This window comes from Vitis vinifera, chromosome 16, assembly GCF_030704535.1.
Source record: "Vitis vinifera cultivar Pinot Noir 40024 chromosome 16, ASM3070453v1".
Lineage (NCBI taxonomy): Eukaryota > Viridiplantae > Streptophyta > Magnoliopsida > Vitales > Vitaceae > Vitis > Vitis vinifera.
The window spans coordinates 3,484,592-3,500,733 of NC_081820.1; the positions used below are offsets into that span (position 1 = coordinate 3,484,592).

Here is a 16,142-nt window from a genome sequence, read left to right on the forward strand (position 1 = left end):
GATGGATTTATCTAACCCCGTTGTGACTCTTGGCAGCCTTAATTTAGACTTAGGCCCACTTAGGCATCCTTGGCCCATTTAGGTGCACTTGGCCCATTTAGGCACCCTAGACCCACCTAGGCACTTTCCACTTAGAGTCACTTAGATCTTTCCAAGGATAAGTTCCACTTAGATGTTCCTATAGTCCTAGATCACTTAGGTTAGCTCTTGGTTTTGATTGCCTGATTTTTTTAGATTAGGTAAGTATTTATCTTGACTTTGATTTTTGATTGCATTAAATGAATTTTTGATCTTTGGTTGTAGGAGTTGGAATTTTTTTATCCTTTATTGTTATCTATTGCATCATATTAAAGTGTGGATTTATATTTATATTTATTTATTTTTATCCACTTATTTATTTATTCTTTAGAAAATTGCATAAGATTGAACTCTCTAATTCTTAAATTACATGAATTGATATTTTGTTTTTCTTATACAAACGTGATAGTGATCTTTTCTATTTTCCTTTCCTTTTAATTTTAAATTGCATGATTTTTATTTTCCATTGTTCTTGCATGGCTTTTACTTTCTTTTTTTTTTTTTTTTTTTTTTTGCATGGGATATCACATATGATATGGTGGATTGGGAGGAGAGCACCACGACCTGCACCACTTAAAAGGCTCCTCCACGCATAGATTGGTACGCATTGTCCAAAATTGGGAGGATCTCCACAAAGGCAGCCTACAGATGGAAAGCTAGCGTGCCTCTATTGGATTAGGGAGATTTATTAATGGAGATGGCTTCTTTAGGAAAGGAATCTTGGAGGTTGTGATTAAAAGATATTCAATCCACGTTTGTAAAAAAAATAAAGAAAGGAAAGAGAGGCCCAGGATGGAAAGATAGGAAGATGTTTTTTTTCAAGCCATAATGTAGACGAAGAATGAGTTTACGTTCAAGGAAGATGGGGAAAGTGCAACCGCATGATTGAAGGAAAGAAAGATGATTTTTCGGGCGAGGAGAAGCAGACATGGGGAGAATTGACAGAACAATTTCGGGCTAGCTGAATGAATCTGACTTTCGGGAAAGATACGGAGAGGTTTTGAAAGGCATTACGTTGATTTGGAGGTGGGGATATTCAGAGTTTTGTTGAGAAAGAAAGGGAAGTTTCGAGAAATAGAGAGGATTCAGTCGAAAAAGTGAAGAAAGAGGGAGATCTCTAGAGGTGGAGAGGACTGAAAAAAAAAAAAACTAGGGTAATCTGGAGAAGTCGCACCTTAAGAGATTTCTTTTCGAGAATAGCCACACGAAGCGAAAGAAGGGAAGAGGTGATCTGGAGAAGCGGCACCAAGTTCTCAAAGTTTGTCTTAGCTTGTTGATTTTTACAACCATTTAAACATTGCACGTATACAGCAAGTAACAACTTAATTAATTCAGTCTTACTACATAAGCATGATGTTATGCTGGTTGATCGATGTTCGCAAGATCCTTTCAATTTGTAAAATATTTATTTAATAAACCAGTGTCTATATGATGAACTTATATATGAATTAATTCATATTTTGTGTAAGTTCTAACAAGAGAACTCAAAATGGAAGATTTCTTTTACTACAACTAATAAATTTTTTAAATATTCCAATACAATTGAGTAGAAGAAATAGAAGAGTTCAACATATAATTATTTGAAGTCAGCTCCTTGGTAGGTCCTTGGTGCTTGGTCTGTGTCCGGCATCTCATCATTGAGATAAATGAAAAGTCAGTGAACAAATCAGTTAAATGAAAAGTCAAATTTAACAATTACTTATGATCTTGCCCATCCTGGTCCAACTTAATTTCATTGACGTACTTTTAATTGAAATGATTTCTTTAAAAAGTGTTTTTGGGAGATTACTAGCAAGTGCTTCTCAAGAAAGCACTGAAAGTCATTTTTCAAAAATTTTCAAAATTTTTAAAATATTTTCTAGTATTACCAAATATCTACTTAATTTTTCTCTAAAAGTACTTTTGTATTAGAAATCACAAGTACTTTTGTATTATAAATGATTTTGAAAAGCTCTGTCAAAGGGAAGTCCCTCGAGCAACTTGAGTTGCAAAGTTTCTTAAATAAGTAGAACTAGTCTTATAACCTTCCTTGGATCTCTTCTAATTACATATCTAAGTTCTGGAAAAATATTAACATTTTCTTCACCTGAAGCAACCTGGTAGATGGCATGGGACGTGGTCAAAACTACTACAGCAGAATAAATAAACCCAAAATAAAGATCTTACATATCACAGATTCATAGACCTGTTAGCCGGCTAGAGGTAACTCAAAGGTTATCCAAAACCATGATCTTGACAGTCCAAAGTGTAGGCAATGAAAAGGAGGAAGCTTTGGCTCTCTCTCTCTCTTTAGATATGGAAGAAGACTAATTGAAAGTCATTAGGAAACTCTAACTCCTAAGGGGGTATTTATAGGGTTGCCTACTAGGCTTAAGTGACTTAAGCCCATCAAAGCTTAGGTCACTTAATCTAGCCTAAAACAGGTCCTCATTAATTAATTAACCATATCAGACCATCTAATCAATCAATTAGCTCAATCCAAAGACCTCGTTTACTATCTCATATGTAACCTTGCATGATTACTAAAACTCCCTTATACATAAGAGTGAACCTAAAGCCAATCCAACCCTTATAAATCGTGTCATCCTAGTATATGAGCTCAGAGTAGGAACCACTAGGAACTAGAATCCAATTTTAAAGTTTGTTCAACATTCTATTATAGAGAATTAACTACACTCAAATAAACTATATAAATAATAACGACACGAAGCTTGGGTCCATGGCCTGCTATCCACTGCATGCAAACTCCTTGTGAACTGGTATCTGTAATCTAACAAAATAATACTATCATCTATCAAGATTACCTCTACAATCCTTGAGTTACAGATCTCATTTATTATATGATCAATTAACACACTTTACCTCAAAGGAGCAGCATATGTCAAATTCATGCTAAACTTCTATTAAACATATGGAACTAAAACTAGCTTCCATACCAAGGTTTTTCCTTAGTTATAAACTTTTTTTAATGAATAAAATTAATTAAATAGATATAAAAGCTCTTATAAAGATTAGAAAAGAATTCCTGACTTGTCAAAAGTCAATTTGAATAATGCTTTACTATGAAAATTAAGCCATGAAATATATACATATGTTTGATAAAATGGCTTACTATAATAATTTATTTTTAAAAATAAAAATAAAAAAATAATAAAAATAATTAATTTTTTAAATTTCTCTTCTTCTCCCATATTGAGGATGGATATATTAATTTAATAATTTAGAAAAAATTTCAATTCATTTGTGTAAATAACCTCAAATACATAGGAGAATGTTTGGTTTTAAAAACAAATTCCAAGTTTGTTGCACTATAATTAGGATTTCAAAAAAAGAAATCATTCTTTTTTAAAATACGACCGTTCCAAAATTTAAAAAAAAAAAATCTCCAATTTAAGTATTAAAATTATAGAGACATCTTTAATTTAAATATTAAAGTTATTTTTTCAATAGATAATTTCAAAATTCAACTAAAATTATCTTTTTTTTTAAACAATTTGTTATCTAGTTTTTCTAATTTTTAATCACCCTTTTTAAAAAAAATATTTTTTTAAAAATGTTGTGTTTTTATTTTTTATTTTTATAAAAATCAACTAATCAATGATAAAAATAACAATTCAAGAGATATATTGGTAACTCGATTTATGGATATATTGGGATATATTGAGAAATATCAATGAATATTTTGATACAAAATATACAAAATTTTGAGAAAAATTAATACAAAATAATTGTTACTCTTAAATTATATATCTATAATATAATATATAGTACTTGAAAATACATTTTATACAAGTAAATAAATAATTTAGATGTATTTAATGATACAAAAGAAATGATTTTATAGATATGATTTTTAAAATGTTTATTCATCTCTAAAATTCCTTTTTTAAAATGTTTATCAAGTAAATACATTTTATATTTATTTATTTTTATCCACTTATTTATTTATTCTTTAGAAAATTGCATAAGATTGAACTCTCTAATTCTTAAATTACATGAATTGATATTTTGTTTTTCTTATACAAACGTGATAGTGATCTTTTCTTTTATAAAATCATATCTATAAAAGAAATGATTTTATAGATATGATTTTTAAAATGTTTATTCATCTCTAAAATTCCTTTTTTAAAATATATATATATATATATATATATATATATGTAGCAACAGTCTGTTTCATGAAGATGGTAATTCAGGTGGCCATGAATTTCTTTTCCCTACACAAAAGAGTGGGGTTGGAGTCTCAGGGAAGCAAAATTGCAAAATTTCTGGAGTTTGACCAAAGCGTTGACCAGCCGAAAATTGGCATTTTTTGGAAAAAAAATGAAAAATGGGGAAATATCCCGAAATATCGGTATTCCCACCAAAATATGTTGATGTGGAATTCCGATGTATCGGGGAAATATCGACATTTTTAACCATGCTTACTACATAATTAATTATTATACACACCATGATGTCAATTTAACTACATAATTGATGATTGCAAGATGGTTTCAATTTGTAAAATCTGTGTTTAATACCAGTTAAAATTGAAATCTCAAGATACGGATACGGATGGGTTTTTGTTATTCACCTATAAATTAACCAGTGAACTAATAAGAGAGCTGGATGAGGAAGATTTCTTTGACTACAACTGAGTAAGAGAAATAGAAGTTTTCTAAAAAGACAGGATCAGCTGAGGTATTTCTTTAGCTCCTCTTGGGACTATTTAAGCGTGGGTCCTTGGTGCTTGGTCTCTCTCCGGCATCCCATCATTGAGATAAATTAGCTTAATTTGTGCCATAGCCGCCGCATGGGATGGGATGGGACGTGTTAAAACTATTATATTATAGCAGAATAAAAGAACCAAAAACACACATCTTATATATCACAGACCTGTTAGCCGGCTAGAGATAACTCAAAAGTTATCCAAAATATTAATTAATACACAAAGTACCCCATCAATTAAGTAGCTTCTTTGTCAAATTTTGACTTTTGCTTAATTAATATTATGAGACTACTTCAAAGTTGGAACATGTCAGACGCTGTTCATCTATAAATAGACAATCGGGTAATCCTCTAATTTGCAAATCATAGAAACTCTAGCTACCATAGCACTCCATTGTATAAGTAAAATTCCTTTCTCTTCCATCAGAGATTACTCGGAGAGAATTCATCGTATAACATGAAGAAGATGGGAGCTAGCACCCTTGCATACATTGTACTCTTGGCTATGGCATTTTCTGTTGCCTCTGCCTCTGACCCCAGTCCTCTTCAGGACTTCTGTGTAGCTGTTAATGATACTAACGACTCTGGTAAAATACTCATGCTCTCTCTATTATTCTTGTCCAGACATGATATATTCTCATCTATGTATACTGATCTTTCCAAGGCTACATCAGTCCTAATATAATTGGTGCTTTGCAGTGTTTGTGAATGGGAAATTCTGCAAGGATCCAAAGCTTGCAACGCCAAATGATTTCTTCTTTTCGGGGCTTCGTGTTCCAGGGAATACATCAAACAAACTTGGGTCGATGGTCACACCAGCAAACGTGGCACAGATACCTGGACTCAACACCCTTGGCGTTTCCCTCGCTCGGGTTGACTATGCGCCATACGGTCTCAACCCTCCCCACACCCACCCGCGTGCCACAGAGATCCTCACTGTCTTGGAGGGCACACTTTATGTGGGCTTTGTCACCTCTAACCCTGACAACCGCCTCATCTCCAAGGTCCTTTACAAAGGAGACGTTTTTGTCTTCCCACAAGGTCTCATTCACTTCCAGCTCAATGTGGGAAAAACAAACGCAGTGGCCATTGCTTCATTGAGTAGCCAGAACCCAGGCGTGATCACCATTGCAAATGCAGTGTTTGGATCAAAGCCAGCAATATCAGCTGATGTTCTCACGAAGGCCTTCCAAGTGGACAAGAATGTGATTAACTATCTTCAATCTCAGTTCTGGACTGACAACCACACCTACTAGGAGGAAACTCACCATGCAGATCCAGCTACTCATTATAATACCATAAATAGATTGTTTAAATATGCAACCATCAAGCTTTGCATATCCCTATGAAAATAATTATATTTAATTTTCATCATTCAGCTATCCAATGATTTTTTTTTTTTTTTTTTCTCCTAAAGGCAAAGCTCCTGTACCATGATAACTAATTATCACTGAATTAATTCAAAAGGTTAAAAAGCAATAGTACTAATTTCTGGATAAAAGAAGAAACTTTTATAAAATAAAATAAAAATAAAAATAAAAAGTATTATTTTATGCATCTAAAAATTACTTTCAAAAATTTTAAATTTTAAATTTAATAAAGCATTTGTAATTGCATATAAAGTATTTATCTCTAGTTAAATGCCAATAAAACAATGAAACAAAGGGTAGTGAGAAGGGAGGTAGGATTTCGAAGTTATGCACAAGTTCCAAAATAATTCATGTTATAGACTCTCGAAAGATAATTAGAGTTGTATGTACTCTAAAGTTAAAGGTATTACCCATTCAAATGAAATGCAGTACATATATCATTAAAAAAATGGTAATTCGTATTATCTTAGACTTAGATGTGCATAAGACAACAAATATTTTGGGATTACATAATATCATTTAAAATATGTAAATACAAATTATCATTTTTTTATATATTTCAATGAGTACAAAAAACACAATTTTCCTTTTATAAGAATGAGGTTGATTAGGTTGAATAATTCAAATTAGACATCATATTTTATTGGACTTGGACCAAATATTTTTTTGAGTGGATGCCATTGGGATTTGTTAGTATATTTTTTGACAAGGTTTTCATACAAGGGATTTGTATGAAAATATAAGATTTTGAAACCTCATGATCATATTAGCTTGTCTTGAAGAGCATTATTTATTGAAGAGAGTTTTTAAATTTTAAATATTTCATACTATGAAGTCATTTCATATGTATAAGGCATTATAAAACTCTTCAATAATGAGAAAGATCTTTTGCATATTTGAACTTCTGCATAGGGTGTAATGATTTGATTTCTTATATACATTGATGCAATTACAACATGAATCATAAATAATAGTTGTGCCTTTTTTATATGCTTTAAAAAAAATTAAAAGTTTTGGTTAACAAATTATGTTGATTTATTTTGTTAATAATATTTTTAATAAATTATTTTAAAATGACTTAGATTGTAAATTATATAAATTTTAAATAAATTAAATCAAATATATTAAATTAATACTTGAACTAATGAATTGTACATGCCAAATTCAACAATTAGTTGGCATATATATTAGAAGAATATAAAATTGTATGTATATCTTATTATTCTGATTAAAATATTCTGATATCCTTAAAACACAAATAATCTTAAAAAGCAAGAGGGTTATTTTATTTTATTTTTATTTTCTATTTATGTAACGAATCTAAAAAATAAAGAATAAAAAATAAATAAAACAGAACTAGTATTTAAACACATTTTGTATTTTTATTTTTTAAAAACAAAGAAGTGATAGAAAAAAAAAACCATTTTTAAGGGAAATTCAACTATTTAAACGTAAACTTCTCTCAATTTTTGCCTCTTATATTAATAGAAAAAATGCATTTAAACAATTAATTTGATTTCTAAATACTCTATTTACTTATGATTCATTATCAAAGAAATTGTAATCATTAATATTAGTTGAAATATTCTTTTCAAAATGAAAAAAGAAAATAAAAAAAGGCCACAAATATATTGTTTTGCGGTGGTCTAAGCTACCATTTACTAGTTTGGATTGTTATTTCCTCTCTTCTGTTGTTTATATTTTGGTAACACCAAAACTTTTGAGTGTGGTGATTTTTGTTGAAATCCTAAGTTATTGATGAATGATACCCTCTAGTTTTATTACTAAAGAACTTGCTGTACCGATCAATTTTTATTAGTGGAAGATTTTAGCGAACCGTATTTTGTATTTTTTCTCTTCACATTAGAGGATTTGCTTCATAAAAATTGTTGTAGTCTTAATGTTTGTAGATTATGTTAATTTATCTTGTCTGGATTATTCATTTAATATTGCTAAGCATGCATATGCCTGGTTCCTTGCATAAAAGGAAAAGAGGATTTATTTGTTTTGTTTAGATTTGTTTCTATGAGGAATTGTTCTAAGATTGCTAGTTTTTTCAACAAGTAATGTTAGAGCCAAGTTATTTGGGGAATTTTTTAGCCCTAATTAAATGGAAGATTCAGGTAATAATAATAATACTATGATCAAACTCACGACTACAAATTATTCAATTTGAAAGTCATGAATGAAGAATTTCCTTTGAGTATGAAGATACTCTGTTAGGTGATAGTAGCAAACTAAATAATTCGTCTAATAAGGATTGGGTAAAACTAAACAAAAAGAATTGGAAAGATTAGGCAATTGGTTGAGTACAATGTATATGAATGTGTTACATATGAAACTAATGCTTATAAAGTGTGGAATACTCTACAAGAGTTGTATGAAAAGAATAATGCACAAGACAAAGCTTTTCTTAATTAAAAAAAAAACCTTATTTTTTTGAAATATCATGATGAGACCTCTACTTTTGAGCACTTAAATGTTTTTCAAGGTTTATCGAACCAATTGGATGCAACGGAAATTAATTTGGATGATGAGATTTATGTTTTGTGTTTGATTGGTTTATTGTCTGATGGTTGGGAGACTCTTGTTGTTTCTTTTATTTATTATACTCCAAATAATGTAGTCACTTTGAAAATAGTAAAAGAAAGCATGTTGATGAGAAAAACAACAAAAATGACTGAGATGTAAATGCATAGAGTCAAGTGTTGCTTGCTAAAATATGAGCTAGAAGCAACAACAGAAATATGAATCATTGTAGTAGTGACAAGACATATGGAACATCCAACTCAAGGAAAGAGATTATGTGTTATCATTGTGACAAGCTAGGACACACAAGAAGTTTCAATATAAAGTACTTGAAGGGAATAAATATAGAAAAAGGTGAGGAAAATAAAGGAGTCAATCTTGCAATTGTAGTTGTCATTGATGTTTATATTGTTTGTGATGATGGTAGCATCAATCTCACATGTTAGGATTCACGTTGGGTTGTAGACTTCAATGCTTTGCGTCATGTCACTTTGCTTCGTGATGTTTTCTCCTATTATACTAGTGGCTAGTTTTGTTATATGACGATCGGGAATGATGTTGAGTGCTAAATTGATAGCATGAGAGATATCTATCTAAATATAAACATTGCTTAATTATAAATTGTTTATGAAGAATAATGTGAGGCATGTTAATGAAATTCATCTTAATTTAATTTCCACTAGTTTATTTGAGAACAAGGGTTATCACAACCACTTTGGTGAAAGAAAATGAAAGCTCATAAAGGGGTATTTAGTAGTAGCTAGAGGAAGTAAATGTAATTCTCTTTATGTGATAGAGGCTACATCCTATGGAAGAGGTAATTACAGTTGAAGATTCTTTCACTCAACTTTAGTACGTACGCTTGGTCACTTGAGTCAGAATGGTATGTTGATTCTTTCTAAGAAGCATAATCTTCCTAGATTGAAATTTATAGATTTGAAGGTATGCACTTATTGTATGATAGGTAAACAACATAGGGTTGTATTTAAAAGTTTCTATTCATCTAGGAAACCAAATGGTTTAAATTTGGTCCATATTGATATTTATTCCATGGATGCTATGAGTCTTCGTAATATTCATTCTTATCTTACTTTCATTGATGATCATTCTGGAAAAGTGTGGGCTTATTATTTTTTTGGAAAAAAGAAAACAAGAAAACAAGGACTAGGATCTAGATTTTTTCAAGCTCTTTGATGTTGTAGTTGAGTGGGAAACTAAAAGGAAGTTGAAGTACATGTGTGCAAATAATGGTAATGAATATAGAGGGCCATTTGTAGAGTAGGAAAAGGACAAATTGCATTACAACCTCATATCAGTAAAAGCATTTTAGATTTTCTACACAAGTTAAAAGAAACCAAACAACTTCAACCAAATTTTAATTATCTAGCAAAATACTACAAAAATACTCAGCTCCCAACATTATGACGAGGAATACCCTAATTTGTCAACCTAGGAAAAATGCATGAGCTTCAGTGAAGGCTTTCATTAAGATTAATTGAGAAGAATCTTTGATTGACCTTAAGAGAGTCTTTCTAAAAAAAATTAAGAAACTAATGGAATTAGAAGTCAACCCTTACAATTTTAGAAGTCCAATAAGAGAATTGTTTGTAAGTTAACAAATGAACCAACTAGAAACAATTTATGGCAAATCTTAGCATTTTGTATATAATTTATTAGTTGATTTTTGTTAGGTATCTCATATCCATCGAAATAGTTACTGTCACTTATCATTAACTCTCTTATAATCAATTACAAGTCTAAATTTTCCCTTATTGATTTCATTCCTATTTCTAACCATAAAAGCTAATGTTTGTTGTTTTATCTTGTCACTCCTAACTTAATTAATTCACTTATCTATTCTCTAAATTTTTTTATATCTAACAAGGTGTTATATGCATTTTGGACCTTTTGAACTATGTTTCCAACTCATTTTCTTTCTTTTTTTTTTCTTTTTATCATTCATCATGAAGATTTGATAGGAATATACGGATCACCAAGGTTATCCAAATCAAACCTCTATTACAACCAGATCACCATTATCCTCCGTCATTTGCAGAAATTTTCAATAAATATTAACAAGAAAATCATTTTTTTTTAATAATAATTGAAAATTTTGTAGTTTTGCATATGCTATTGACAAATATGAGAAGTTGAGCCATTTACTTCATTTATTGGAATTAATTCTTCTCCATATAAAATTTTTTAACCTCATGGTAAATGTTCATAATGAATAATTGTTATTAAAAACTAGTATATCATCTACATGCACCCAAAAAAATTATAATATTTAAAGAAATTATCCATCTTTGGCTGCAATATTGTTGGTGCCTTTTTTAATCCAAATGCTAACACTAGCCATTTATAATATCCCTTATGGGTATGAAAATTCCGTCTAAAGAATTGAATCTTTATCTAAAGTTTTGTGCTCTAAGCAAAGACATTGAGATGGAATATCATGTTTATGTAATACATTTAACAATTGATTTTAAGTTTTTGTTCTTGAACATCGTATCTTGATGTATTTTATGGAAAAATGTACCTAATTAAGGATATAATGGATGTCTAAATATTTATGCATTTTAATAAGTTCTTTTTCTTTTCATGCCACAACCATGCCCTTAAATAAAACCAAAGCAATTGACTCATTTTTCTACTTTAATAAAATGGATTGTGGGTTTGTTTACTATGGGATTTTCTTCTTTACTTGCTATAAACATTTATATTCAGAAATTGTGTTTGTCAAGGTCAATTGCTGCAAAAGATTAAAGACTTAAGGCATTGGGTAAAACTTAATATTTAATAGTTAATATAAGTTGACTTTAAGTTAAATTATATTCAAGTTATTATCTTAAAACTTATTACTTAATTCTTACTTTAAGTATTAAGGTTATTTAATAAAATTAATTTATTTATTTTTTAAATCATTAAATTTATATATTTATCCTTATAAATTATAAGTAGAGCAAAGGATGCTGAATGATAACGAAGGTTGTGGAGTAATAAAAGAAATTGTGTAGCTAATTATAACAAATAATGGTAATAAATTAAAATAAAGATATGAACTTAAGAATAAATTAATTATTTTTATTTATTAATTAAAGTTGTTTTTTACTTTTAATGATATCATTGAGTTTTATCAAACATACTTAATTTATTTACTAACTTAAATTAAGTTATTAATTCACTTTAAGTTATTAAGTTGGTTTACTAAACACTCACTTAATATGTAGTTAAATGAACTAATTTGACTTTCTATTAAATTAGACTTAAGTTATTAACTTCAAACTTATTAATAAATTCTTGTTTCAAGTATATATATATATATATATATATATATATATATATATTTAGTTCCTAAAAAGTGTTAGAAAAAGAAAATAAAAGAAAACAAATATAAAATATTTTCCTTATTTGGTTATCAAGGAAAACAAAAGGAAATTAGAAATAAAAACACTATCCATGGTGAATTAAGATTATGCACGGCTCATGGAAAGTACTAATTAAGGAAAAAAAAACATTTTTCTTTATATTTATATTTTGATATCACAACAAGATGCAAGGAAAAAAAATATTAAAAAAAAAAACCTTTATTAAAAGAATTTCCTTTTAATTTCCTTTGAAGAAAAATAAAGAAGGTTTGAGAAAATTTTATTATATTCATCATCTACATTTTCTTTCATTCAAAAATTTCATACACTTCTTATGTGGTCTTATTGTTTTAAGTTACTTGGTTCTATTTATTTATATATTACTTTTATATATTTGTGTTTTTATTTAGGGAAAATTGTGTTTTGGACCTAGTAGGGCCCAAAAATTAAGCTTTGGTCCATATAAGCTCACTATTTAAGCCCAAAACCTAGAGGAAGTGTGAAAATTGAGAAGAATTATATGAATTTTTTATCTTTCCAAAAATGACCTTTATTGACTATAAAAAAAGAGTAAAAAAAACATTAATTTAAATTTTATTCATTTTGTAAACTTTAATAAAATTTAATTTAATTTAGTGATTTGGAAAAAAATACACCATTTTCCAAAAAAATAAAAATAAATTATTATTATTATTATTATTTAAAAATAAAATATCTTGGAAAATATATATTTTGTAAACTATGTATGTAAAAAATAATTAAAAATATGTCAAAATTAATTTTTTAAAATGATATATTTAAAAAAATTAGTTTTCTAAAAATAATAAATTTTCAGAATAATTATTAAAAAAATTAAGATAAAAAAGTTTATCAAATATTGTGGTAGAAAATACTCAAAATAGTTTTGTAGGGTATATTGGTCTCTTCACATTTTATATCATTCGCATTAGTTATACAACTTTTATGGGCAAAATCTTAATGTTTGGGTTCAGTTGGATCTAAAACACAATTGTCCCAAAGTTCTTCGTAGTCATCATGAAAGTGACATTGTCTCCATTGTTGACTGACTTCCAACCAATGCATGTGAAAGTAGAATAATAATTTACTTTATACAGTCATATGGATATGAGTCTGTACCCGCAGCTTAAACCCAACAACCTCTGGTTTGAACACCACCCGGGAGGCCATAGACTTTCTGCGCAATGTAATGGACACGACAAGTAGAAAATCCACTTGGGTCCCATCTCATTTCTATATATTGGAGCGGCTCCTCCGAAGTGTTATGTGCTAATTGTAGAGAAAAATGAAAAAAAATTGGTGAGAAGCATGAGGGGGGCAGTGGTGGTGGTGGCTGCATTGGTGGTATGCGGTTGGGGGAATGTTCAGATGGCAAGTGCGGACACGAGTCCCAGCCAGTGCAAAGAGGAGAGGAACCTGCTGGTTAACGCTTGCAGGCCAGTGATCTACGGGCGCAGCCCATCTGCGGATTGCTGCCAGCGCGTTCGAGTGAGCCATGAGGAGTGTGTGTGCTCCTACGTCACTCCCAAGACCGCCTCCATCATTGGGGTCATTGGTGTTGACAACGTGGTTAAGAAAATTGAAGGGTGTGGAAGGACAGTGCCTCGCAAATACAAGTGTGGGAGTAAGTTTAAGTTACTTCTCTACGGCTTTTATTTTATTTTATTTTTTATATTTTGGAGGCCATTGATGATTGATTGATGATGATTGGTTTCTGCAGGTATCAGTTTTATTTGTTAGTGTAAAACATGGGCTGTTTTTCTTATCAATTAGTTATTGTAAGGCTATTTTATTAGCCAAGGTTGTTGATCAATGGAGGTGGATTTTTCCCAGTTTTTTTCCATTCAGTTTTGATTCACAACATTATGGTATCAGAGCCAGGTTCAAAGCAGCAGCTTTTCTAATTTGCAGCAGCAAGAGAGATGACAACTGAAGGGAATTTTGTGCAACCTGCTATTTCTCGATTTGATGGTCATTACGATCATTGGAGCATGTTGATGGAAATTTTTTTAAGATCTAAGGAGTACTGGAGTCTTATGGAGATTGATTATGTTGGCCAGAAAGCGGAGCAGTATTGACAGAGGCGCAACAGAAGAAGCTTGATGAGATGAAGCTGAAAGACTTGAAGGTGAAAAATTATTTGTTTCAAGCTATCGATCGAACGATTCTAGAAACCATCCTACAGAAGAACACATCCAAACCGATATGGGATTCCATGAAGAAGAAGTATGAGGGCAATGAAAGGGTGAAACGATCCATTCTTCAAGCTCTTCGCAAAGAGTTTGAAACTCTTGAGATGAAATCTGGTGAAGGTGTCTCTGACTATTTCTCAAGAGTGATGTTTGTAGCCAATAAGACGAGAGTTCATGGTGAACAAATGAGAGATGTTACAATAGTACAAAAAATACTTCGATCATTGAGTGACAAATTCAATTATGTTGTTTGTTCAATTGAAGAGTCTAAGGACATTGACCTCCTATCGATTGATGAACTGCAAAGTTCCTTAATTGTTCACGAGCAGAAGTTCCATAGGCACAAAGGAGAAGAGCAGGCACTCAAGGTAATTCATGAAGAAAATGTAGGAGGAAAAGGTCGTGGTCGCTGATCCTATCGAGGAAGAGACAGAGATAGAGGACGCCAATCCTTCAACAAAGATACTGTAGAATGCTACAAGTGTCACAAACTTGGACACTTTCAATATGAGTGCCCAAGTTGGGACAAAGAGGCTAATTTTGCTGAGCTTAGAGAAGAAGAAGCGATGTTGTTGATGTCCTATGTTGAGATAAATGAAGCAAAAAAGGAGGATGTTTGGTTTTTAGATTCTGGTTACGGTAATCATATGTGTGGAGATAAAACTCTCTTCTGCGACTTCAATGAATGCTTTAGGCAGATGGTGAAGTTGGGAAACAACTCAAAAATGACAGTGATGGGTAAGGGTAATGTAAGGCTGAAAGTGAATGGATTCAATCATGTAGTCACCGAGGTTTTTTATGTGCCTGAGTTGAAGAACAATTTACTGAGCACTGGGCAGCTGTAGGAGAAAGGTTTAGCGATTCTTATTCAACAGAACAAGTGTAAAATCTATCATCCTGAGAAGGGCTTGATCATTCAAGCAGAGATGTCTGCCAATAGAATGTTTATTTTGTTGGCTGCGCCACAACCAAAGAAACCAGCTTGCTTTCACACAACTACAAAAGACTTATCACATCTCTGGCATTGCCGATATGGACACTTGAGTCACAAAGGATTGAGGACTCTTCAAAACAACAAGATGGTGAATGGATTACCACAATTCGAAGCTTCAAAAACTGTATGCACTGATTGCATGGTTGGAACGCAGCATAGAAATCCAATTCCAAAGAAGAGCACTTGGAGAGCTTCTTCGAAACTTCAGCTCATTAATGCTGAGATATGTGGCCCTATCACACCGATCTCAAACAGAAAAAAGAGGTATCTAATTGGCTTCATTGATTATTTTAGTCGAAAGGCATGGATTTACTTCTTGGTTGAAAAATCTGAAGCTTTAGTTATCTTCAAACAATATAAAAGTTGTGTTGAGAAAGAAATAGGTTCCTATATTAAGTGTTTGCATACTGATCGAGGAGGTGAGTTCACTTCACAAGACTTTAATGAATTTTGTAAAGAAAATGGCATCAAGAGGCAGTTGACAGCAGCTTACACTCCACAACAGAACAGAGTTGCAGAGAGGAAGAATCAGACCATCATGAACATGGTTCGAAGTATGCTTTCAGAGAAGAAGCTTCCAGAGACTTTTTGGCCAGAAGCTGTGAATTGGACAGTGCATATTCTAAACCGAAGTCCTACTCTAGCAGTGAAGAACATGACTCCGGAGGAAGCTTGGAGTGGAGTCAAGCCTTCAGTTGAACATTTTCGAGTGTTTGGTTGTATCTCACATGTTCATGTACTTGATATCAAGAGAACCAAGTTGGAAGATAAAAGTTTTACTTGTGTGTTGTTGGGAGTTAGTGAAGAGTCTAAAGCTTATAGGCTTTATGATCCAATAGCCAAGAAGATTGTAATCAGCAGGGATATAGTTTTTGAAGAGGAC

The 16,142-nt window shown here is 31.1% G+C and overlaps 3 protein-coding genes across 3 annotated transcripts; all 3 read left to right on the forward strand.

Annotated features, from left to right (window-relative positions):
- The first annotated feature begins 5,245 nt into the window (after window positions 1-5,245).
- LOC100240839 (putative germin-like protein 2-1) lies at window positions 5,246-6,044 on the forward strand. The gene is made up of 2 exons (XM_002276608.3): window positions 5,246-5,375; window positions 5,488-6,044. Exons 1-2 carry the CDS (start codon window positions 5,246-5,248, stop codon window positions 6,042-6,044), a joined length of 687 nt encoding a protein of 228 aa, XP_002276644.1.
- Window positions 6,045-13,381: 7,337 nt separating this feature from the next.
- On the forward strand, window positions 13,382-13,813 carry LOC109124150 (uncharacterized). The gene is made up of 2 exons (XM_019225920.1): window positions 13,382-13,697; window positions 13,794-13,813. Exons 1-2 carry the CDS (start codon window positions 13,382-13,384, stop codon window positions 13,811-13,813), a joined length of 336 nt encoding a protein of 111 aa, XP_019081465.1.
- Window positions 13,814-14,288: 475 nt separating this feature from the next.
- LOC109124235 (uncharacterized) lies at window positions 14,289-14,678 on the forward strand. Its single transcript, XM_019226088.1, has one exon. The coding sequence runs from the start codon at window positions 14,289-14,291 to the stop codon at window positions 14,676-14,678; it is 390 nt and encodes a 129-aa protein (XP_019081633.1).
- The last annotated feature ends 1,464 nt before the right edge of the window (window positions 14,679-16,142 follow it).

Excerpts from the sequence above, each read along its gene's own strand:
- LOC100240839 (XM_002276608.3), top strand. The coding sequence starts at position 5,246 with ATGAAGAAGATGGGAGCTAGCACCCTTGCATACATTGTACTCTTGGCT. Across the intron at positions 5,376-5,487 it reads TAATGATACTAACGACTCTG|TGTTTGTGAATGGGAAATTC; the intron begins GTAAAATACTCA and ends GGTGCTTTGCAG.
- LOC109124150 (XM_019225920.1), top strand. The coding sequence starts at position 13,382 with ATGAGGGGGGCAGTGGTGGTGGTGGCTGCATTGGTGGTATGCGGTTGG. Across the intron at positions 13,698-13,793 it reads TCGCAAATACAAGTGTGGGA|GTATCAGTTTTATTTGTTAG; the intron begins GTAAGTTTAAGT and ends TGGTTTCTGCAG.
- LOC109124235 (XM_019226088.1), top strand. The coding sequence starts at position 14,289 with ATGAAGAAGAAGTATGAGGGCAATGAAAGGGTGAAACGATCCATTCTT.